Source organism: Streptopelia decaocto (assembly GCF_964273445.1).
Source record: "Streptopelia decaocto genome assembly, chromosome: 1".
In the NCBI taxonomy this organism is placed as follows: domain Eukaryota; kingdom Metazoa; phylum Chordata; class Aves; order Columbiformes; family Columbidae; genus Streptopelia; species Streptopelia decaocto.
Window position 1 is genome coordinate 72900834 of NC_138663.1, and position 25994 is coordinate 72926827.

The following is a 25994-nucleotide window of genomic DNA, read 5'->3' on the forward strand; positions in this document are numbered from 1 at the left end:
AGGATGGGTTAATACTGAACTGGGTTCAGCAGGGTCCTACATGTTGCACAACTCAGCCATTTTACTTAGCATTTAAAAATCATACATGAGGATTATTAATTTTCTATTTTCACCATTAACATTAATAATTAACATTATTAACATGTCTTATCCAGATAAGAAATTTCTAATATTAATGGCATGCATAATTTACTGTCTGTACTCCTTTCTTTCCACCTGAGAAAGATTGTTAATACTTTCTGGTAAGCTATTTGTTGGCCTAAATTTGATGTCATTCAAATCAGCTGAAATTTTACTTCAAAGAAATCAAAGTTAGACCATGATACTTTGAAAAACATCGTCTGTGCGGTTTGCAGGTTTTGCATTGGAGTTTGTTCATCAGCTTTTTTATTCAATCTATTATTCATCACTGATCAATTCCTACAATAAAATGTTAACCAGAATTTTGGTTGAGTTAATTTACTCAGTTGAATGAAATTACAGTCTTGTTTATGAACAATTCTAAGATCTGGGGGAACAGACTTTTTCTAGTGGAAACCAATTCCACATCAAATGGAGTTTGCTGCTAATTTATATCTCCATGAAGGTAGTAAGTCAAGTGAAGTTTTGGATGCACACAACAACACTGTTCGTGCTACACGCAACTTGAAATCAGTAATTTCTTTAGTAAAACAAGACTTTGATCCTTGTGTTCAAACACACCTAGTCAAGAACAGTGCTTTTAACTCTTCTTCATTTTGAAATCCTTAAGAATGTTGTGATTAAGAAATTAATCCCTTCGTAACAAATTTAAACCTCCTGAGGATAAAAGCTTACTTTTAAAAAATGCATCTACCTTAGTGGTGTCAAATTGAACCACCTGGTCAGTCCACTTGCCACACTTCCTTTCACACTCTGAAGCGTGCGAACTTGATTCTTTCAGGTGAAACTAAACCACTAGGTGTGCCCCAGGAGCAAGACTTAGGCACTCCACTCAGCAACCAATTCACAGGATCAGACCAGAGGTAGCCAGAAGTAAACACCAGAAAAATGTGTATGGTGTGAGTGCTGAGCGTTCAAAATCAACTGTTTCAGTCCCCAGACAAGCTCCTATCTTGCAATGCCAAGTTGCCAGCGTAAAATGAATGTAGTTATCTCTCCTGGAAGTCTTTGTAGTAGTCCACAGGTAGCCTGATCTGGTATCTGCAAGGTGACAGGTGAAAAACTACTGTCCCACGAGAAGTAGCATTGTCTGCGTGTCTCTGTGTAACTACAGCTTATGTGTGTATTTACCAAAGGTAAAAGAGTGTGAAGTTATTATGTACCTTTTTTTTTTTTTTTTTTACTTAAGGCTGGAAGATTTCATTTTTTTCTGCACAGGACGTACCTTTGCAACGACTGTCATCCGTTAGCTCATAACCAGTTCCACAGCTTGTGTCCCGCTGGCAGCGAAACGATCCTAATGTATTGACACAAGTTTGTCCGATCCCACAGCTGTGTGTCCCCGTGATACACTCATTAATATCTAGAACATTCAAAATTATTATAAAAAAATTTTAAAAAGAGAGTAAATAAGAAACATGAAATCACAGGCAAGGTATGAGACCAAAGGCTAGCTGTGTGCGCACCTCCAACCAATCATGACTTTGAGCATCAGGACACAAAGAATGGGTTGGATTTGGCCTCACACTCACACACCCACACTGTGGTTACTCATCTCTGTTCTCAGCGTGTGAGTCAGTAAAGACGTTTTGACCCCACTGGTAACAGGACGTCTGACTGCTGATTTGCTGCAAGTAAGAAAGAGGAAGAACTTGCACTGAGTGAGAGCAAAGGGCCAACATCGTCTGATGGAGTCCAGCAGCAGATGATTATGGTGGCTGTAGGAATGAGGCAAGCTTTCAAAAATCCTTCCCTTGCTCTGCCTCCCACCCACATATGGCTTAGGGACTCTCCAAGCCACTGCAACTTTCTGCTTTATAGCTACTGATAGACACTTCTTTTGTAAATTTTTTTTTTTTCTCTTTGAATGTATAAGAATACTTGTCATCCACATATAGCAAATATAAAAATGCTTCCTTTTTATATCTTACACTAGGTTAGAATTAATCTGACCAGTCACCAAGATCTATTTTATATTTTGAGGTTTGTGTGAGTTACTTACCTAGACTCCCTTTTCAATAAATAATAGAAAAAGGCACTCCTGATGAGTAATGCTTTTCATCCTACAATAGCTATGCAAAATAGGCAAGGTGAACTGTGCCCTGAAGTGCTTGTTTCTCTCAGTAAGCAACAAAAGGAGTCTAGGCTGAGTAGCTCAGAAGCAGATGTCTACATTGCTCTATCCCAGCCCATTTCATTTGATGTCCCTTTAGTTCTTCTGGGAGAAACTTAACAGTTCTTCCCCCTTGACTATTCCCATGACACTCACAATATCTAAAACTTTCATCCTTTCTATCAATTGTGTCCTTAACAAGCTGAAGAATCCTGCTCTGTTTCATCTCTCATCAATTACTACCTACTATAAAAGAGAACAGGTTTTTGTTTGTTTTAGTTACAACAATAAATGCAAGATACTCTGCCTCTTCTCCACTCTAAATCCTCCATCTCTTCTACTGATTCTTAGCTGCATCTTCCCACAACTTTCATTCCAACACTCTGTTTCAATCAACTTTTTATGATCTCACCTCTTTCCTCAGCTGGCTTAAGCATCCTCTGACCTCCTCTGTCTGGATATTTTTTATCTATTCTTGCTCTTTTGAAACAAGGGTGTTGACAATCGAAGCAATGGTTTTATTTATTTTACCTTCACAGTTGACACCATCTGGTTGAAGCTGATACCCAACAAAGCAGGAGCAGACGTAACTGGATCCTGTGTCTCTGCACTGCTGAGAGCAGGGACCACCACCTAATTGGATATTTTAAGAAGTCTAATATAGTTAAGAATCTCTTCACAGGAACTCAGACAAACCATTGATTTACAGGATGCTTGCTGATATATTTAGAAAAGCAGATAACTAAACACACACATATATAAAAGGAGGAAAGGGCTAAACACTGAAATAAGTGTTTGTAATCATCAGATTCTTTTAGCTCTAAAAATTAAAACAAGAAGGAAGTAAATCAAGGAGTTGCTCATAGTCCATCATTGCTGGACGTCTAAGGGAAAATGCTGATGAGCTCGGACACCTCCTCAGGCTTTGGCTAGGAAGTTAAAACTTTGATTAAGGATGACAAGATGTATGACCATAAGTTAATGAAACATTTTCACTATTGGGTGCATTAGGCTTTATTTTTAGCCTATCATTATTAGGGCCATACTCCTGAATTAGCAATAGCATCTGCTCTTTCCTTACTCAGCAGGCAGGAAACATGAAAGGGAGAAAAGGGTATTGTGAATGACAAAGGCTTCAAATAACCTAAAGAAACCAAGACTTACTACTGGGGTACTCAGGACTTAGTGAGGTGTGTGCAAGAGTCCCAAAGGATGTGAAAGAGGGGTGGGGTTATTCCATCTGACAGAAAGAGAGGATACTATAGGAGATTTACACAAAAATTGGCTCATCATTAAGAAAACTTACTTTTTCTGATATCGTTAAAAATAAATCAATATTCAAAACATTTAATATTCTCCTTAACAGCATCAAAAAGTTATATACTTTCAACTACTTGTTGTAAGAATATTGATATTCTTAGTACAAATAGAATCTATCTTCTTCTTCTGTTTTTCAGAATGGCTGGATAGGCATTAAAAAAAAAGGTTTGAGATAAGCACAATCAATGTGGGCAAATGCAGTTAAAATAATTTAAACTTTTGAGTAAATTAAATTTTTTTTTTGAAGTGCAACAATTTCTAGTGAGGACAGGGCCATTAATACACCACAGAAAATTAGGTCTGTACACAATACTGACATAGGCAATGACATTTGAAGGAACCATAGTCTTGTGGGTGAGATGGACAGCTACAGCTTTCTGAACCTCTGTGAGCTTCTGTCAGCCACAGTAAAACCTACTGCGAAGGTGTTGGGAGAACAGAACTAATATCCTCATATACCATGGAGGTGCTTCGAAACAAACCTCTGGAAAGTCCACTGCCTAGGAAACTTAAGTTTCCCCTGGTGAAGATCAGAAAATCACAAATAATTTTGGCATGCCAAGTTTATCAGAAAATACATCATAGACAGAAACTCTAATTTGTAATTAGTCATACCAATCCAGCTCTTGCAGGCAGCTGATTAACTGGCAAATGCAACAACTAATTACATAAAGACATAATGCTAGGAAAATACATAACACATTTTTTGACATCATCTCTTGTAATTAGAAGCTGGAGACAAGAAGGAGAGCCACTGTTGGCTTTGACTAGCTAATCGCCTAGTAGACATTTCCGTCCTCTCTAGAGTGTAACGGCTATACAACATGAAGTACAGTAAATCATGTCTCAACTGGAATATAAGTCTATTAAATTGATTTTATCCTAAATACATTACTTAGTTCTGAAATGCTTGTAGAAAATAATAAATCACTACTGGTTTAAGTTTATAGATACGTAAATAACATGTGGCAAGCAATAAATCAGAATACTTAGCAGAACAATATCCCAATAACACATTCTTACCAGGAGGCAGAACAGCCTGACTAATAAGGACAATAACCACTTTTCTTCCTTTTTTTCAGGTGACGCATCTCAAAAGGAAACAACTTTCATTTCATATTCAATCACCCCGATCATCCCAAAAGAAGAATAAAGGAATGCACATATTTAATACAGGATCCCCATGTTCTGGAGAATCCAGAGTACTCCACGGGTTCAATGGGTAACACCTCTGAGGTGTTACATGCTAGATGTTAAATAAAAGTTTAACATATAGCCTAAGCTTCAATTGGGTAAGACGAACTCCACTGTAGGAGACATGGCCTCCCTGGTATTGAAGAACTATCGAGGCATCTCATAATGACCTACTATTTCTCAGAAAGGATCTTCATTCTGTTATTTTTACCCATAACTACCCTAAGCAAAAGGTTTTGGATAATCTCTAGATCTAAGTTTGCTTCTCTTTTATTGGAGGCAATCACAAAAGAGCTGGCTAACAGGACCAGTCACCTGACTTACCTCTGCAGCCATCATGTAGATAAGGATCTTCTTGGTCTAGTTCCTCCTTTGAAATTTCAACTAAAAAGGAGAGAGAGAGGCATTAGAGGAGAAAACACTTTTCTTCTCACAGTAAAAAGCTGCCTGCTTGGGATGAGACTCAGACCAGGGTTTTGGATAAACCAGGACAAAATTAAAGAGCATTATTTACATATTTTACAGTTATTTCATACTTAAATTTTACATTCAAATGTACACAGCCATGGGGCATTTTCCATCTGACTGATTCAATATGAAAGTCATGCTGTGATCATAGATCACATATGGGCTGAGACTTTCAAATGCAGGTTCTTAACATTAGGCTTTTAACCAGAGCTTAACCTCATTTTCATAAGACATGTTGTTGGGGCATGCTTGGGTTCCCCTGACTTTATAGTAGCTTGAAGTACTCAGAGTTTTAATGAAAATCAGATTTACCTCATTTATTTAGACTTCATTCCAAAAAGAACTCCACACCCAACTTTTGGGCACCTACTTATGGCATTCTTTCAAATGTACTTCATATACCTTAACTTGGAGTGTTTTGATCAGTGGTGCTTCTGCTACAAGCATGCATCCTGAGACTTCTTTCCACACATAAACAGGAACATAAACAGGCTAAAAACATGCATTGCCTGAACCTATTGCTTGCCCAAAGGACGAGGTAGTGGACTTCCTTCAATGCCACCATTTTGAAGGCAGGGGAAGTGGTAGGTAGTTAACGAGATGTGTGAAAGCACAATCTTAAAATACTCTGGTTACTTGAATGGGAGGCTTAGTCTTATTCTGATGACTGTCCATAAGCCTATTCAACCAGCTGTCACTTGCAAGTAAACAATACATCACAGATGTCAAAGCAAGTTTTTGCACACTGGCACAAGGCTGGGTTGGTACATTGAGTCCTCAAGCCATAGGGGTACATTTTGGTCACAGAGAAGCTATTGAAATGAGTTTGCCCAAGTCTGGTCTGATTCTGTAGAGGTCTCTGGGGACACAGTACCAGAGATTACTCTCAGTGTAACTAAGGAAGCATCATCCAGGGAGTCAGTCAGCATTACCCTCTGCAGGAGAATGCTCTGCTCACCTTGCTATCACCTAACACAAACACAAGGTGCTAGTCCAGGAAGCTGCCTTACAAAACAGAGACTGATCTCCCTTCCTGACAAACAAAGGTGTCATGTTGCTTGCTCTGCCTTTCTATAGGCAATTTTTATTGTATTGTAGGGAGAGCTGGCATAAGTTCAGCCACCTGCTTGTTTCTTAGTTTAATGATGAAAACGTTGTCTCGCCCTGCTTGTTGACAGACACCTCTTTGTAATGCATAATGGTTGTTATGTGTGCCATAATAATCATACTAATCATATGCATATTGGTCATTACGTGTGCCACTAGCCTACAAGGGTAAGTGGGGCAATACTGGATGCTGTGTTCACAATTCTGGATTTTCAGATATTGATATACTTCTCACATCATGCAGGTACACCACGTCTGCAAATTTTTGTTATCAGCAGAGCGGTCTAAGTATAAGGTACCTACCAGTCAAATCACTTCAGCCCGCGCTAATGGACAAGGGGCATTCCCAGGCTGAGGCAGGAGCACACAAAGAAACTGGTAGGGCATTTCTCAGTGTTACCTGATAAGGGTGTACACTGACATAAGCCAGGTCTGAAAGACCTAAAATAAGTCTGATAACACACTGGCTTAAGCAGAGCAATGCAAGATTTTGGGGCAGGGTTTGGGTTTAAGTGATTGATTAGGATGAGGCCTCCCAAAATCTGCCACTGGTGATCTGCAAGCCAGATTGCATTTTTTCAGTGCTCACATGCCCACAAAGGAGGCAACACTATATAGCATTACTTTTCTTCACTATCAGGCCTGTCTGCTAAGTGAAAAAGGCAAAACAACCCCAAACCCATGTCTGTAAGGGTCAGCATGTCCACACTTATCCTCTTCAGTTCTGTGGACCAGGTATGGAGAAAGGTGTCAGGAGCTGCTGCCATCTAGATGCACCTCTCCTCTGATAATATTGAAATAAATGCAGATACCATGTTTCTTGGAAATGTTCCATTCTCCCAGACAGTCCGTGCACTTCAAATGCCCCCAGTTTGTGGGCATTTGCCTCTCACATACAAGGTAACATTTGAATTCTGCCAAGCTTGCAAGGGTCATCTGGCTTTTAAATCCAATTAAAAGAATCAGTTGTTGATTTTCTTTTTAATTAAGAATTTATCAGTGGGCAAAATGCTATTAAAATTAACAGCTTATACTTAATTTCCAATATAAGATCATTAGTGGCCAAAATAATATGTCTTCTGACACCAGAAACTGAGTGACCACTTTCCAGCTCTTTTAGCCTCCTGTTGTATGCAACGTTTCAGTTCTCACTAGCCAAAAAAATGAGCTTCAAAACATGGATCATTCAATTACTCAGAGAAGATGTCAAGTTAGAGGAATTCCAACAGAAATAATTTAATGTACAAGCACAGTTATGGTGTGAACTGTGGGGCTCCCCTGCAGGGACAGGAGTTGGACTTGATGATCCTTGTGGGTCCCTTCCAACTCAGGACATTCTATGATTCTATGATTCACTCCTTCTACCCCATATCATTTTGTGTCACACTCTCTTATAATTTGCAATGTCAAATACCTTGCTCCTTTTTAGGAGCATCATCGCTGATGGACACATCAATGCCTTCTTGACCTTTCACACAGCAAGCTCTGAAGACAACTCCACATTGGTATCCTATCTTCGGGTTGGGTTCACAGCTCTGTCCTTGAACTTGGGCAGACTTTCCCAGCAAACAACAGTAACAACATGTCTGTTGGAGACCAAAAAACAAACAAACAAAAAGTTAAATCCTAGCATCCTAGCCCTAAATGTATCAATAGAAATTTTGTCAGTCATGTCGACAGCCTTATCTCACCTTGGCAAACCAATGGAAAACTTTCTGCAAACTCTTTAAGAACTCCTGGTGTACTTAGGCTCCAGTATTTTAATCTGTAGTTGAGTTCAGTGGGCTCTGCAACTGGCCTACATAGAGCTGAGCACAGAATGTGGATCCAGTTCTCACAAATATTGTGAATGTGTGTGCAGGGTGATGTGGAGAACCACAATGGTCCATGTATGTATATGGAATTTCATTGCTCCCTGCCTGCACAGCCCAGTTTCAAACACCAGCGAACAGTGGGAACTCTTAACACCTCTGCTTCCCTTTTGTGTCCAGTTCAATTAAACTGAGACACAACAAATGAAGTGCATAATTAAACTGCTTACTTAGCTTCCTAGCAAAAAATACCCCTCTCTGAACTAACAAACAAGTGAACAAACATGATTCATCCAAAGTTAGCATTAACAGGTCACAAAGAGAAGCTATTCTACCCTGAAAAACAGACCATATATTCAAACATTATTTAAAAGCATCACAGTCCTGACATGGCTTCCAGCAATGAAACATTATCTGCCTCTCCCAGACCTGCCAAAATACAGCCCCAGAATACACCACAGAAGTGAACATGGGACAAGTTAATCCTGTGGAAGTTTCCTTTCATTTTAAATTGAGGTGACACTGCTGATGTATTCAGTTTTCTTCATTGCTGTAAAAAAGCAGCAAAGATGATTGGTTCTCTAGAACTGGTGTCTGCCAGTTGCTACTGTCATGTAAAAGCACATTTAAGCTTTTACTGTCAGTTTTATTACTCTTCCAGACTCTTTTTTGCTTGAAGAAAATAGCCTGCACCATCAAACAGAGCAGGTGGAATATAAAATAAGTAAACATCGAACTACATTTCTGTAATTTGGTGCTTTAAACACCACATCTATTGAAAAGAAGGCAACTATTACATTTCTTGCACTACTCTGAGACATATACCCCTGGCTATATTCTGTTTTCCCTTATGAGGTATTATATGTTTCTCTCTCTGTACTGCAGTGAAAAGCTCTTTTAAAACCTAGAGCAGTGTGAAAACAAAACAATAAAATCCTTCTTTCTTGTTTCTTCAATATTTTTTTTTTTACTTTACAGCATTTTGAAGTATGCAAGCACACTATTTTATACTTTATCTTCAAATACACAAGTGAATCCTTTCCCTGCTGCAGAATGCTGTACAGCAGGAGAGCACTTCCCTCCTAGCCACTGCTGGGGTGCTGTTTTCATGCCTGCCATCATGTTAGGATACATTTTTTCCCTTATTAACTACTGGTTTTTTACTTGGTTCTCCAAGTACTTCCATCTAGTGGAAGATGATCTGGTTTCATCACTAGTATGTCTGGGACATTTCGATCTTTTCTGGTTTTTCTGGATGACTTTGGAAATAAGTACTTGATAATCTCTTCCAAGAATTGCAGCATTTCTGAGTGTTTATTGTCTAACACATCTAACACTGTCCTGAGGCATTTCTCTCAAAGTTTTTAACATCTGTCTATAATTTTATTAGAATTCCAATTTTCCCAACCATAAATTAGAATACAGAAACTAAAACTCAGCTGAAGGTTCACTTTTTGATTTAAGCTTGCCTATTTTTGATAACCAAATCTTACTTAAGTTACTTAATACAGCTGATGCCTTGCCAAACATTGACATTATATACTTTTCAGTATCCTCACTGGCATACGAATTGACTCAATCTGTTTCTTTATGTTGTCACACATGCTCAAACTGGGAGTTACAGAGTTTCTCTGGATTTTTTTTTGTAAAGAGCGATCATTAATCTTGCCATTCATCAAATGCTGAACAACCTTATGTTCTTTATTTCTTCCACATTGAGCCACCACTTCAAAGTTCTCTGTCTCCACCTAATGTGAATCTTCAAGTGCAGAGCTTGCCAAGTCTTGCAGTGTCTGTAAGAAACTGTATCTACATTTAAAATAATTGTATGCATCGAACTGTTTGTTCCAACCGGCATTTATTCTAACTGAGGACGATCCATCTTGATTTAACATCTAGATAATAATTTATGTTGTTATACCACAGCCAAAATTATTCAGAGATGGAAAGCGTCAAATGTTTTCTTCACTGGTGTTTACGGCAACTGGCTTTTAGTATTGACCCCAGAAGATTCTGCACTGGCAGTCCTAAAGGCTAATGTTACCTGTTCAACTACAGAAAAACAATGGGGAAGCTGATGAATGGCCTTGTGCTCAGAGCACACCCAGGACTCTGTAGACCTGCATACATCCCCGCATATCTCACCTGTGAACTTGGGAAGTTGCCTTTTCGTTCAGTTCTTTCACTGTTGAATGGTAATAATGTAGCAGTGATATGGCTAGTTTAACTCATGTTCACAGAGCACTCTGGTATTCTGAGACATAAAGCAGTATGTCATTATAACTATCACTATCCTGGTAAACTTAATCTCACCATTTCCTTTTTCACACTATTTTTTTCAGGGTTGTTAACTTACTCTTAAAGATTTTGATCCTTTAGTCTGGGGTGAAGTCTAGATTCCATATTAGTTCAGTTCTTGATGTGTTTGCAGACATTTTCCAAAGGTTGCCAGCTGCCCAGACAACCATTCACCCACTTGCTAGAACCAGCGCTGCCTTGATGCATGGTACAACCGAACAATTGAGTTATTACACACTTTCACTGGTTGTAAACCTTCGCTTCTTAAGTCATCCCAATAATAATCTCAAATATTTATTCCTTTGCCTCTCCCATTATTAGTAAAAGCCAATGCAACTCCAAAACCATGCCTTGATCTTCGTGTTTGTACAGAAACCTGAACCCTCCCTTGAAGTCCTGTGATCCCTTGACTGCTCTTATACCTTGCTTACTCACAGAAAGGAAGAAAGATCAAAGGAATAAAGGAATAAATAGTTACATGTGAGAAGTTTGAAGATTTGTTTTTGGTGGGATTAGGAAGCACCTGAAATTGCTTTCATCAACAAGCTCTCTTAATTAGTTAAATTTATAATAGGTCTTTACTGTTTATGTCACCATTAAAGTTAGCAGATGTGGAAGGGTAAACTATGTATTAACATTGCTTTTGTGTATCTGTCCACAAGAGGTCTCTCACATGCTGAAATCCAGACTAACTAGCAGATGCTAGGAAAAACAGACTGAAAAAAATACAAATAACTCAGTAGAATTTTTCAGAACTTCTGCAGATCTGAACAAAAATTTTAGAATATGTTGAACAGTCCAAAGCAATAAAACTTTGGTGCTCACAACTAAAGTATTCTTGACAAAACTGGGAAGATAAGGCCATATCTTGATCTTTGGAAAGTACCTATGACAAATTGTGGTGAAAACTTCCAAGTACCTTAAAGAAGGTCAATTTTGACAAGCTTCACTCCTTTCCGAAGGGCTGTTACAGTAGAAACTTTCATAAAATCATTTCTACATCTCCTATATCAGCAATAAATCTGGAAATTGATTACTCTCTCTTGATGAAGATTTTAAAGATTAATGATTAATTTTGCATCCTTTTTTTCAAGGTAAGAAAAGCTATGCTTCCAAAAAAACTGAGGAGTAAAATTATGCCCATCATTACAGATCCTTACCACCTTTAAGTGTAAAAGCTGAGGCAAGTGTTTTCAAAATATGGTCTTTTTATCTTCTTTTCAATCACAAGTTTTACATTCAAAAGAAAGATTATCTGCCTCATTTGCTGCAAAGTGATGCAATTAATCCTACTAATTGAATTACTAAATCACTCTTTCTGCTTCCTTGAAGGAGACAAAGAGGATCCAAAAGAATTCATATGCTACCTAAACTAAACAAAAAAGGACCAACTCAGGCAAAATGAGATGTGAGCCCATGTGAGAGCTTGGTGTGAACATCCGAGTTTGTTTACCAGAGCAGGGCACAATTGCCAGATACACTGTATGTCTCAAGGTCATCAGATTCAAAATGTATTCAACAAAAGAAATTATGAATTGTTCACTGATATTAGATCATAAATCATCTATGCCCATCATGGATCAAATAGATTATCTACACAGATACTTCTACAGCTATTATACCTCAGTACACATATAGAGGGTAGGATATTCCAAACGGGGGTGGGGGGTGGTGGTGAGCAGAACATGCCTCACAAAGATTACACACTGACTATGTTTGTACCAGTAAATTAAAACAGGGACAGAATATGGGCTCAGGCATTGTCCCACAATCGTCTGCAATGTTTAAACATGAGCAAGCTCTAATGGGCAACATACTCTCAGACAGTGCTGAATCACATTTTGGGGTTAGCACAGGCCAGTGAGTGTTCCCAATAGCCCTCATGCCCTGTGTTCTGCAGGGGAAAGATGTCACTTATGTGACATGAGCTGTGCTGAGCTATCTATTCTCAGGGCCAGAGATCAAGGCCCAGTCTATTTTGTTTAATAATACAGTTGTCACCATGAAAACCTGTCATATTTAAAGAAGTCTGGCCATTTTAAAAACAGCAATGTTAACTCTTCTTCCTCATGCTGACAAGCCCACATAGGGAAACATCAGTCAATTGATGGGAAAGTGGGTTTTCTTGAACAGTTGCATTCTGGTTTGGAGTTGTCCCATGGTATCCATTTAAAATAGTGCTGCTGCCATAAACCTGTCTCTGGTAGCAAGCACTGGAATCTGCAGAGCACTTGCCATCACAGTCCTTGTTCATCTGTCCATAGCCCTTCAAAGTACTGACACAAAGGGCTAAAATTTTTTTCATGACACATTCAGATTGGGGTGGACAGGCTTTGTAACAGCAAAGGCTGCACAGAGGAACCTCCACGCCAGGAGCAGGGCGCACCCTGGATGTGGTCAACAGGTGACATACATCCCCTCTGTGGGACACACTCCACCATGGGACAAAACCATGCTGCACATACAGACAGGTTTGTAACAGCCCAACAATGCCAGCATCATCAGCACATGTTACCTTTCTTCCGCTCACAGCCCTGACATCAGTGGCATCCCAAGGCCAGGAACACGATCAAACAAGCATTTTGAAAAGATACGAAACTTGTGAGTCAGGCATTGTCTGCCTTTCTCCATATAGCCTATTTTTTTAACTGAACGAACCAAAACATTCAGCATCTTTGAGCACTGGGGAGAATTCAAATCACTGTCATCTATTTTCATCATTACTGAAAGAAATCTGTAACAGGACCAGAGCTGTTCATGACTGGGTCAAGGTCATTATCTTACTGGTGGAACTGTCTTCCAAGAACACTCTGCAGAGTGGCACGAATATGCCCCCTTTCAAGAACTGAGAGACAAAAGACAGTAATAAAGGTGGGGGGCAGGACACAGATTAACTAAAGATGCCAATGTTGGGCATTTTTATTCTAATATCAAATGCTATTATCACAAGCTTACAAATGTCTCCATTCAATTCTAAATCGAAGTGATGTTAACTAAGGACAGGTACACAAGCTGGAATTGTAAGTACACCGAGAGGATTAACTTCAGTCCTACCCCTTTAGACCACCAATGATGAAAACCACTGAGTTTGACCTTAGGCCGCAAAGCTCTAATGAAAGCTAAAGTCTGAAATGCATCTGAGTTTCTCACTCATCCCTTCCTACAGCATTGTTGTCTTCTCTTCATGTAAAAACAGTTTCCTAGCCAATTACCCATTTAAGACTTCCTACCCTTTTGCGTTCCACCCTCTGCCTCTGCTGAAATGTAATGAGACAGTCTGCTTCACTCAATGAAGAACCATTTCTCTCAAAGAAGCACCAAGTGGACAGCATTTACACAGACATCAGGTGTAGGTGGGAAAAAGCTGTTTATGTGCAAATTGAGTACAGTGACTTTCAGGGTCAACCCTTCATACCCATCTAGAAAGCCAATACCATTTCTTAAAGATTAACAGGAGTAGCTCTGACATCTCACCTTGAAGTACTCAGCTTCACAGGTGGAATTTTCACCAATATGTGAGTCACACTCCTCACGCACGTTGGCAAATTCAATCCCATCCGAACAGTACTGCTTCTCCAGCTGGCTGCGGCAGCACTGTACCTGCATCATGCTGACAAAAGGATGGAAGCAACGGAAGAAGAATGTCATATATAGGTCAAGAACAAATAATGCATGTTTTGACAATTAGCACTTGTACTAGTCTCATGGAAAGAGGTTCCTGTGGGCATATGTTTTAGTTATAGAGCAAAAATATTCTCTAGGAGTAAGCAGAATGTCCAGGTAATGTGTTTAATACAGTTTAACTGCCTACCTTGCAGTCTGTCCTAACAATTTTTTTAAGCAAATGGATAACTTCAGTCACATTTGCCACAGGGCTCAAGGTTTCCAGGACTTGCATTTTTGCATGTTTTGTGACAGCAGGTGGCTGAAAAGAGGATGGTGAGAACCAAATCAGTGCTCTAACTGATGGGAGGAAGAAGTCAGGCCCTGGACATTGTGAGAGTCTGCAAGCCCATGGTCAGTCTACCCTCACACCCGCTGCCTCTCACTCAAACAAACAGGTACAGCATGTCAAAGGAAGCTGGAGATACAGGGAGAAGTGAAGATACCAAGGAAAGCCACAGTGAGAAACAAAGTATTGAAGCAAGAGACAAAGGAGAGAAGAGTATTACAGGGCAAGAAGTTATTGTGAGGAGACAATAAAAATCTGCAGGAAACTGAGCTTTGTTAGTTCCACTGCTCATAAAAGCATTCTATTTTTATCTCAGCTTCACTGAATAAAATGAAAACTCCTTCCTGTGGAAAAAAAAAAAAAAAAAAAGTGCGAGGAGGCTTTGAACTCTAAGCTCTCCCACTCTACTCTGCACTGGTGCAGCCTCACCTGTTCTGGACACCACAAGATAGAAAAGACATAAAGCTACTAGAGAGTGTCCGGAAGAGGGATACGAAGTTGGTGAAGGTTTTGGAGAGGAAGCCATATGAGAAGCAGCTAAAGTCACTGGGTTTGTTCAGCCTGGAGAAGAGGAGACTGAGGGGAGACTTCATGGCAGCTACAGCTTCCTCACAAGGGGAGGAGGAGGGGCAGGCGCTGAGCTCTTCTCTCTGGTGACCAGTGACAGAACCGAGGGAATGGCGGGAAGATGTGCCAGGGGAGGTTTAGGTTGGACATTAGGAAAAGATTCTTCACCCAGAGGGTGGTGGAGCACTGGAACAGGCTCCCCAGGGAGGTGTCACGGCCCCAAGCCTGACAGTGTTCAAGAAGTGATTGGACAACACACTCAGACACATGGTGTGAATGTTGCGGCTGTCATATGCAGAGACAGGAGTTGGACTCGATAATCCTTGCAGGTCCCTTCCTATTCAGGACATTCTATGATTTAAATTCATCCACTCCTGTTACTACTGCCACTTGAATGCGAAGCCCATGGAAGGAGATACCTTCCCTCTCTCCACTCCATTTTTATGTGTAACTCAGCTTTGTCGGGTGGCATTGTGGCTGAAGCTTGCAGTTTAAAACTCTTCCGCCGCTACCTACTGTAATAGACACTGAGAAACAGCAAAAAAAAAAAGTTAAAGAAGAGTAACAAATGAGATTATACATACAAGGATATAAACATACTCATGTGTTTTGTGAGAACGCAATTTCACTAAGAATAACGTTACTTGAGTTGCTAGGGGAAAGTAAACTATCCCAAAGGCAATCCAAGCTGATAAATTATATCTAGAGTAAAACAGAGGCACCTAAAAGGCATACCTTGATGCATTAGAGACCTATAAGAATGACACAGAAAAACCCTATAAATGCACTTCCATACAGACCAACGACACTGAATGCATTTTCTTTGCTGTTAAGAGTATTCACCTATTTTGTTCCTCAACTCTACTTATTCGAACTGATGAGTAAAGTCTTTTCAAGTTACCTAGACATAAACAAAATTATGTAAAGATATTGAGCAAACCAATGCCCTTTACTCTTAAAAATCCTTTATTTACATTGTTGAAGATTTTGGAAGTAAAAGAAAGAGAGGTGAATTAGTCGCACCACTGAACCACTGACTTCTGAGATAGTGGATTCTCAAGCATCACCTCTGGAGGAGCTTCCCTGCTCTCAATGACCATAAGATGATCCTTCAGTTCCCAAGTAGTGGGAAGGTGTCCCTCAGCTCTAAGGCCAGGCCACCCAGTCCAGCTACTAAAAGCAGGGGACATGCAGGTACCAGGTCAGATTCTGCCTCTCTGTGCATGTGGGTGAGGTGAGGTTGTTGAGCTACATTCCTGAAGATTCCCAATTATTATTTATTGGATTTTGTAATGGTCTGACTTTGCAGTTCTCACTTGGACAAAAACAGCTATGAGATTTCAATGCATAAGAAGAAAAACCAGGATAAGTTCATAAACACATTATTCAAAAATAGCCTCTAAAGTCATAGCAAAGTCATAGCAAGAAGTTAAGCCCAGGACAGCAACTTTATTCGGCAGAATATTTGAAGTTTTTGATGTTTGATTTAGTTCCAGTTTGGAAAACTGTAGCTTTTTTGTTGCTGAAATTCCCTGAAGCTGAATTTCCATTCCCTGCCCAGCTCTGGGGTGGTCTGACTGTCAGGACTTTGGAAGCCTGTAAAACCTAAACTTCAAGCCCAAGAGTGTGGGAGCTGAGCCTTTCCAGCTCCTTTAGCCCTCCAAGTCCTGTTGAGGAGCTAGATATGTTAGCCACAGACAGACAAACAAACAGCAGCAGTCTTTCAGTAGGTGTTTGATTTTCAGTGTGGCATTTTTTTCAAATACAAGTCAGCTCTTTGAAATCGCTGACAAATTGGCAATTTCAACCAAAACAAAAAGTTTCTTAAAATGTTTCCCACAGCTGTATTCATAAGTCATGTGGCCCACCCCAGCTGTAACAAGGAATTAAACATCAATCGAATACTAGATTAAAATACCATTTGTTCATTCTCAGAACAACAACAATAAAATCACACTTCATTGCCCAAATCCTCCAGTGAAGTTGCAGTGGTAGCAAACATCATTTGAGACTGTAAACACTTGTGCGGCTCTCACGGAGGTAGAAAACCTTGAAAGATGTCAGGGAAAAATGCTAGAAAAATCTGTACAGCACTGGTCTTCTGGCTTCAATTTAGCCTGCCCAGCTCACCATCCTTTTTCTTTATATACCAGCCCCAACGCTGATGGTCACTAGAGCATATACCACCACAAGCTCTTTAGTCTCCAAGACTTGAGACTAAGAGTATCTCTCCCTGTCTTTGCTAAGTTGCATGTGTCTCCCTGGCTTAGACCCTAACATAATACATACCCACTTTATACCTCACAGCAGAGTAAAGGAGCCATCTCTAGTGGCTAACAGGACGTCTAGATTTGTCTCTTTGCATAAAACCTTTCAACTCTTCCCATGTAGCATTCCTATTAACTTCATGTCTATGAACAGCTTAGAATATTGTCTCAAAAAAAAGAGAAAATAGAGTATTTTCCTTGAGTGTTTTTTGGTTTTAATTACTCCTAAAAATTAAAAATGCAAAAGGCTACTGCTTCCTTATCAGCCACATTCCGATTTTCAGTTAAAACAGTGCAACAATACAGATGAAATCTTAAAACACTAAATACAAAATCTCTAGGAGCATGAGGCCTCATAGCTGGCATTCACTCAGGATATTTCAGGTAAAATCATGCACTTTCTGGTCTCTGAAAGATAAATTTTATCCATGGGTCACTAGTAAACAGAAATCACTCAGACATTTTAAAAAATCCTTATTCTTCGTTGCAGATGCTGATCTAAAATTGAAGTTATTTCATTACTGGATATTTTAATTATAAATCAAGTTAAGAAATCATGGTTTATATTCTCACTTTTACTTTCTGCTAAAATTCAACCAATGTTACAGATTTTCATAGAATAATTTTCCAGACTGAAAGCTACATGTCCATTTACCTCCACAGTCCTTCCACATTATTCTCCTTCCCAGAGGATGCACTCCTAGAACAGCACAGATTTTGTAATTGCCTGGTTTTCCTTTCATTTCTTTCCATAAAAGCATTAAAATTTAGCTTTGCTCTGAAAACAATGTCTTTGTTGTCAGCCTAATTTAATTACCCTCTGCCTCCCTCCTTCTACTTTAAACTATGTCAGTGCTATTCATGTGCCAAAAAAAAAAAAAAAAAAAAAGAAAAGAAAAAAAAAGGAATTATTCCACTCCAGAACTGTTTCGCAAAAACAAGCAGGGTCTTCCACCCTTAGTCCTTTTGGTTTGCAGTTTAACATCCAAGAGAAATGAACTTAGGAAAATCAAGAGCAAGATCTAGTATTATGGGTGACACAATATGACAAATGAAAATAATAAAGAGTGCCTCAACAATGAAAATACATATATTTGAACATGTGTTATAAATTAGCAAGGGACTCAAGTAAAAATACCTGAACCAACAAACCTCAAAATTAATCAGCTGTAATCTGTAAACAACTTGCATGTAATTAATAAAAGTGTTCTTGAAGGTAAAGGGTAAAACTATATTGATATTACATATTATGTAGAAAAACAACACTAATAATATTGTGGCCAAGAAAGGACTGAGTTTGACATTATTCGCAAAGTGAAGTAAGCAAGTTATCCTAAACAAGTGGCAATAAAAACCTGACAACATAGCAGACTTTTCTACTCTTTGACGGAGAAGCCAAAAATCTTAGCAACTGTGAGGTACACTTGGCAGTCTACAGAGAGCAGATAATAATTAATAAAGACAATTTCTCAAAAAATAGCTTTAAACAGCTTTTTCAGACATACAACTGTCACAACTTTGATGTCCAAAACCTCAGTCTCTTCCACACTCACAATGGCATAAACCAATAAACGTCTATCCACAGTTAAGCATCTGGTGCCTATCACTCCAAACACTCTTATTATTTCCTTGTGTTCCACATCTGAACCTGTCTCTAAGTACTGCCACTTGTCTCTACTTGGAAACACAGATCACCTTTTTGTTCTGTTTTTGCAAAGCACATAGCAGAGTGTTCTGTAGCTTCTTCTTTTATGCATTTTTGCAACACTAATAATGATGTTATTCCAAATATAACTCCAAAGACTTTACATGGTGCTAAAGGCATGCAATTCACATATGGAGATAAGATGTTTCTTGCCCAGGAACTAAGTTCACTTGCTAAGAGCTCTGGACAGGGAAAACTCTTCATTTTGAAAGGAATAAGATTTATTGGACAAGTTGAGTTCCAAAAATCAATGGCAGCTGTTTCCAGCTGCTGTGAGTTTAACTGTATCATAAGAAAATGGATGACTGGGCAAAAAGCTGCTGTTCTGACAGCCAAAGATATCATTCATTAAAACTCTGCACTCATATTTACTGAGTCATGAAGATGCAGAGAAAACTACTGTCATTTTCCAGAGTGACAATACAATGAGGTATACTAATTTGTGGGACAAGCAACCACAATAAGAGATTGCAGATGTGACTGGACACTGAGCCAGGAGCCTTGTTTCAACTTAAATGCAACTGAGGAACTGTAGCCAGATGGATCTTATGAATTTGTGTGAGCTTCAGATAGTGGGCTGGCTCACCTGTGGTGGAGGACAAGAAACTGAGCACATCTGCAGTTTGAATTGTACCATATTCAGCATGTGATGCTCACACAGATGGCAAGCCCTTCAAGAACCACAAGAAACTTTGGGGGAAGGATCCTAAAAATATGTCGAAACCCAGAACTGTCAGCTTGTTTCTAGGATGCAAGGCAGACAGGAGAACACCAGTGCTCGTGTGGAAACCCTTCTTGATTACTATGAATGTGCTTTGAATGGTTGGGAAAAGGCCAAGGAGGTGCAATTCTAATTCAATAAGGCACTTGAGTTCTCCTCACATGAACAAAAGAAAAGTAAAAGAATCTCTAGCAGCAGACTTGCTTTCAGGGAAGGACTGAATCTGTTCTTACTATTCAAAGCAGAGGATTCAAAACCAGCATGTAAATTCTTGTAAAATACGTCAGGGAAAGTACTCATATCCAATCTGTTCTGTGTTGCATGGTCTTTGCAATGCAACTGTGCAAAGCCATTTTGATTTCAGTAACTTCATCAAATCTGCTCACTTCACCATGTATTTTTCCCTTGCATTCAACCTGTAACCTTGCAAACCCAAGCTGAAATAGGCAGGGCAAACAGGGCTCCCTCTGGCGTGAAGTAACATGGGTTTGTACACCCAAGAGGCCATGTTTTTTTAGAGCACTCAAAAGCTAGATGATCTACACTGTCCAAACTGTTCTGCACTAGAGAGTAAAAAGATCCCAGCCGGGTTTTAAGCCATGGCATGGCATGTAGGTGTCTAACTAGGAAGCAAGTTCTTTTGAAAATCTGTCAATAAGGCATCCTGTGCCATAGTCCCACCTGCCTAGACCTCAGCAAGTGCAATGAGGCTGTTTTTAGTTTTGCTTACATCGCTGTGCAGTAGGAATAAACATACAAAAATCAGTGTCATCACCCTCACATGCTTGAGAAGGGAATCATGATCCCTCACTGTTCATTCTGGCTCGAGTTACACCAGCAGTTAGGAGTAGAATTTGGCCCTTACTTTTGTGTCTGAAATTGCATCATAAAGTGGTTTTTCTCTACCTCTCCCGGTTTGTAATCATAGCGGGAGTGAGATAATATTGCTATTAAAGAAAGTAGTCGAAGGTGTCATTTCTATAGTGAAGCCAGGCTTCAGGGGGAGCAATGTTTATTTATTGTACAGTCATGAATAAATGCAACTGAACTGAATTTACCCACTTTTTTATCATCAGTAAGTGCTCATGACTCTCTCAGAGTATATCCATTCACTCATTTTGGATTTACCATTACATCACTATAATTTTCTTTACTACATATCAGTTATGCACAAAAACTAGATGAAGTATTAGTAAGCTTTTTTCAGTCCCTATGAAGTCCTAAAGACTCTAAAATGGCAACCTTTAAAAGAATAAATTACATTTGCAGCAGAAATGCAACTCACATTTATCAAATTATTATTAAATCATCAAGATTCTCGCTCCCAGATTGTTCAATAAACTCGATTTCCTGTTTTTTCGTGCCTCTGTTCTGTATGTAACTCTTCTGACTCTTCAAGTATTTCCTAAATTGGGATTTAAGTCCTATCTGTCAGTTCTTCTGTGTAAGAGACTGCTTTCTATGCCAATATAAATGCAAAAGCCAGAAAACATGGACAGACTTGCCTGCAAGACACATTCTTTCCATAATAAAGATCAATCCAACACTTCTACAATTACCAAGGTTAAATCACTTTGCAATCCATTTAAAAAGATGGAGGGGAACAAGGTCATGTGTTTTAAATATCAAGTGTTCTGTGAAACTGTCCTTCAAATTATCTATCGCAAATTGTTAGCTCCACAAATGAAATGTAACAAGTACATTTAACAACATAAATAATGCAAATTATCATTGACATAAACAATACAAATATCCCAACCATATAAGAGATTCAGTATAACCAAAATATTACTCTGCAAATAATTTTAACATTTAACTTCATTATTTCATTTGCTAGATTACATAATAGAAATTACCATCTTATTAACAGTCAGTAGAATTAAGAAATCTATTTATTAACTAAAAGTTACTGTTTTCCATGGTCAAATACTTTTGACAGAAGTCAAACAATCTATGTAACTAGGAATCTCCTTGACTTTAAGTTCCTCCATTCAGCAATTCAGCTGACAACTGTGGGGTAATTAGTTGTGTGGCACCACACAGGAGAAAGAGTTTTAAAAGGCTGTCTTACATATGTATGCAATATGTATACATATGTACATATGCAATCTATAGTTTATTATGTACAGAATCTGTTGTGTTTCTTGATAAACTTCTGCCCAAGAATTTGGACCATCATTGGGCCACATTCACAATCAGGATAAAATTAAGAAGTTTTGCTGACATTAGGGGAGCCGCAGTGAGATGTATTGACTGTAGGCAGAGTCCAAGCCCTGTGAGTAGAGTACAGTGGAAAAGCTTCTGACTAAGAGGCAGTACATGTCAAACAGATTAGGGCTGCGTGAATCTGTGCTAGAGGAATGGCAAAAGTATAAATGATGTAATGAAAGAAAAGTAAATACTCAGCAGGTGCTCCCCAAGGCTAAATGGGGACTTGAAAAACTGGGATTCAGGAGCTGCGTGCTTTGTCTTCTAAATCAGCTTTCACACCTACCATTGACGTGGTTTTACATGAAAATATAAAACTATAGGTTTAATATATAATACATAACTACATACCTGCATTCTCTGGACTCGGATATTAATGGTAGAGAAGTACATATTCTGTTTTTGTTTGCCCATTCAATACCCTTGTCACAGCATTCTTCCACTGAAAGATCTGCAGAAGTTAGGAAAGAAAAACACAACAATATATTTATTGCAACCTTAGTAAATGGTATTGCAAAAAAAAAAAAAAAAAAAAAAAAAAAAACAACAGAAAGCCTGTTCATTTTCCCCTCCTTGATCTACACACAGAATGGTGCACTCATCCAAAAGAGCAGCCATGGCCAAACGAAGCATCCGTCAGCACCTTGCAATGAGACATTCCTGCCTTGGTGAAGCAAACTGCAGTTTCCCGTAACCTTCCACACAGAGACACGGCCTAGCAATTGATACACCAGCACAAAACAGTTCAGATACGTAGAGTCCTGCACAATAAAAGTATCTGTCATATTACACTCCTTTATTATCAAAAGCAACAGCAGCAATAACTAAGCTTTTAAAGTCCTGAAGAATACAGGATAAATCAATTAGCTGTCTGATACAAAAGACAAATTATTCTCATTACAAGTTAATTTGCAGAACTATTTTTTTCCTGAGGTTATTATTCTTATTATCCAATTAATCTGTTTTACTCAAAAGTATGTCTGTAAATGCAGAAGTATTGTACAAAGAGACAGAAAGGTATATGGTATTTTGAACACAACATATGAAAGAAAAATTAATATAGATGCCAACTTATACAAAGGGAAAACCACACTGAAGGTAATTATTTGTGCAGAGTATGATTTTTGCAAAAGTCTCTAATTTAGCAAAACTAAACACTGTTAATGAACTGACAAGCACTACAGGTTTGCTTCATATTCCAAGTGCAAAAGTTCACTGCACAGCAGGTGTATCAGAACTTGGAATAAAACATGAGTCACATTTTCCTATTAATTATCTTGCAATCTGGACACAGAACAGCTCCTTGTATAATAAATACGCAATCTGTGTAAAAAAATAATTTAAAAAAATCTGATTATCAAGAAGGACAGCTTTCAAATGTTTTCTTTTTGTTTCATAAGTTTTTTGACGGATGGCCCTGACAGGCTGCACCCATGAGTGCGGAGGGAGCTGACTGATGTCACTGCCAGGCTACTCACGAATATCTTCAAGAGGTCATGGTGAATGACAGAAGTTTCTGAAGAATGGAAAAGAACAAATGCCTCCCTGTCTTGAAGAAGGACAAGAGTGATCTGCAGAACTGCAGGCTGGTCAACCTCTTCTCACTCTCTGGGAATGTGATGGAGAAAATCCTCCTGGAAACAAAGTCAAAAAACATGAAGGACAAGAAGGTGATCGGGAGAAGTCATCTTGGATTTATGAAGGAGATATAATGTTTAACTAACCTCATAGCCTTCTAGAATGAGGTGTCTACCTTAGCGGATGGGGGCAAGAACAGTGGATATTGTCTACCTTGACATCAGTATGACTTCAAACACTATCTTCTATAACATTGCCATCGACCAGCTGACAATGTACAGGTTAGGTAAGAGGACACTGTGAAGGAGTACACCTTCAACAAGTTTATAGATGATACAAATCTGGGAGGAGTGGCTGATGGCACCAGATGGTTGTGCTGCCATCCAGAGGGACCTCAAGAGGCTGGAGAAACAGGCTGACAGAAACCTCAGGAAGTTCAGCAAAGGGAAATGCAACATCTTGCATCTGAGGAGGAATAAGCCCTATGCACCAGTACACACTGAGGGATTACCAGCTGGAAAACAGCTCTGCAAAGAAGGACGCAGGTGTCCTGGTGGACACCAAACTAGTCATAAGCCAGCAACGTACTTTTGCAGCAAAGGAGGCCAACACCATCTTGGGCTACATTAGACAGAGTATTGGCAGCAGGTCAAGGGAGCTCAGCACTCTGATGAAGCCATATCTGCTCAGCACTGATGAAGCCATATCTGGAGTGCTGTGTCCAATTTGGGCCCCCCAGTTCAAGAAAAATATGAACTTACTGTAGTGAGCCCAATGCAAGGCCATCAAGATAATTTATGCACTCGAGTATCTTTCATATGAGGAGAGACTGAGAGAGCTGGGACTGTTGAGCCTGGAGAAAAGAAGGAAGGCTCAGAGGGGAAATGATCGATGTTTATAAACATCCAGCTGTCCATCAACACCCCCAGGTTCTTTTCCACTGGGCAGCTTTCCAGCCACCATATGAATATTCCATCTGAACACAATAAGATGCTGCTTTAGTTTGAGAGTGTTCAAACATTGGATTATTTCAGGAGATCCCTTCCAACCTAAATGATTCTGTGACTGATTACTTCATGAAAAATAAATAAGACTCTTTCATCTGTAGGTTGCTGTGGTGCACAGAGGAAGGCAAATCTCATTTACATCTTTCTGATGGAGAAGGTAAAGCACAGAAAGACGAAACGACTTGCCCCAATTACACAGCAAGCTGGTGTCAGAACAGGGAGTGCACACCGAGTCATTCCCAGACCATATCTCTCCACCGGATCATAAAATGCCTCACATGATTGTCTCATTCTTAGTTTTGCTCCAAGTGCATCTATAGGGAGCAAAATTCAATAAGCAGCAGCCTTATATTCAAGACTACCCATCTTCACAGATGACTTCCTGCTGAGTCCAGTAAGAACAAGCATCTGTCACCTCTGGCTCACCCTATACCAGTTACAAAGCCATCGTTCCTCAGGTGCCCTGATGTATGGGGGTCACATCTGTCCAGGTCCTTCACTGACTTTGACGTACATCAAACAGAGTTCACATGAGTACCTCAACTGGCAGATCTTCATATGTGGGAAAGCAAAAAACATCTGAAAAGTAGAGAAGACAACCCCCTCCAGTAACTCAGTTGTTTGCAGGGAACAGCCTATATTCCTGATTAGTGATTATAATCCAACAATTCAAAGCAAAAAAGAAAGGGTTAAATGAGATGTTAGGATGCATCAGTTGTCTTAAGGGAGGTACTCTTGAGGTAGTTACCAATTCTACAGTGCAAAGCTCTGGAGTACTGAGCGTAATTCTGGCAACCCCTCTTCACAAAAGACTACATCAAAATGGAAAATGGGTAAAGAAAAGCTAGTAGGATGGTCAGGGGAAGCAAAGTGCTATTATATGAGGAGAGACCATTTTAAGCCTAGATAAGTAAAGCTTGTGAAAACATGTGGTTCCTGTCAACAAATATTACAGCAATAAACAATAATCAGAATTATGGGATCAAGTAAACCAAATATTTTTTAGTAAGAAAATCATTATACTTATAAACAGAACTACATTAAATGTTAGTTTATAAGAGAGCTCTGTACTCTATGACCCAGGTCATCCTTCTAGTCTTACTTAAATACCCAAAATAATGGTCAAAATTCTGCCTTTATGAAGTCAAGACAATATTTCTCTTTAACTTCTCAGTGTGTCCTGAAGTCATGCCAGTGTCAGAAAGCTAACTGTAGTTTATAATGCTACAGAGAAAAATCAGCCTTGTAAATAAATATCTGCCTGTGATGAAAGACATGAATTTGTGTTTGATCTCTTCTTTGGGAATAGGGATCCTGTCTGGTGCTCTCTGTCTGCCAGTGTCTTGCTAACAAACATTATATGCATCAAATTTCATACAATGTGTTACAAATAACTGTATTTTTAGTGCAGTTGTCTGCAATCAATCTTAACTGTGTTGAAAAATGATACACATTTAACTGAAGTGCAGAGCTGGCTGCAAGTTTTTGCAGGGCTTTGTACAAATGGGTCTTTAGCCAAGTTCCAGAAGGACAATCC

At 39.2% G+C, this 25994-nt stretch overlaps 1 protein-coding gene across 2 annotated transcripts in view; it reads right to left on the reverse strand.

Annotated features, from left to right (window-relative positions):
* Positions 1-25994, reverse strand: part of FBLN1 (fibulin 1) — an 81659-nt gene that overhangs the window by 44070 nt on the left and 11595 nt on the right. For both annotated transcript variants that reach the window (XM_082051354.1, XM_082051355.1), the window contains exons 2-7: positions 22224-22323; positions 13927-14062; positions 7758-7929; positions 5093-5152; positions 2786-2887; positions 1367-1504 (exon numbers count right to left, since the gene is read on the reverse strand). In XM_082051354.1, the coding sequence (XP_081907480.1) occupies positions 1367-1504; positions 2786-2887; positions 5093-5152; positions 7758-7929; positions 13927-14062; positions 22224-22323 (708 nt within the window). The remainder of the gene's footprint in view (positions 1-1366; positions 1505-2785; positions 2888-5092; positions 5153-7757; positions 7930-13926; positions 14063-22223; positions 22324-25994) is intronic.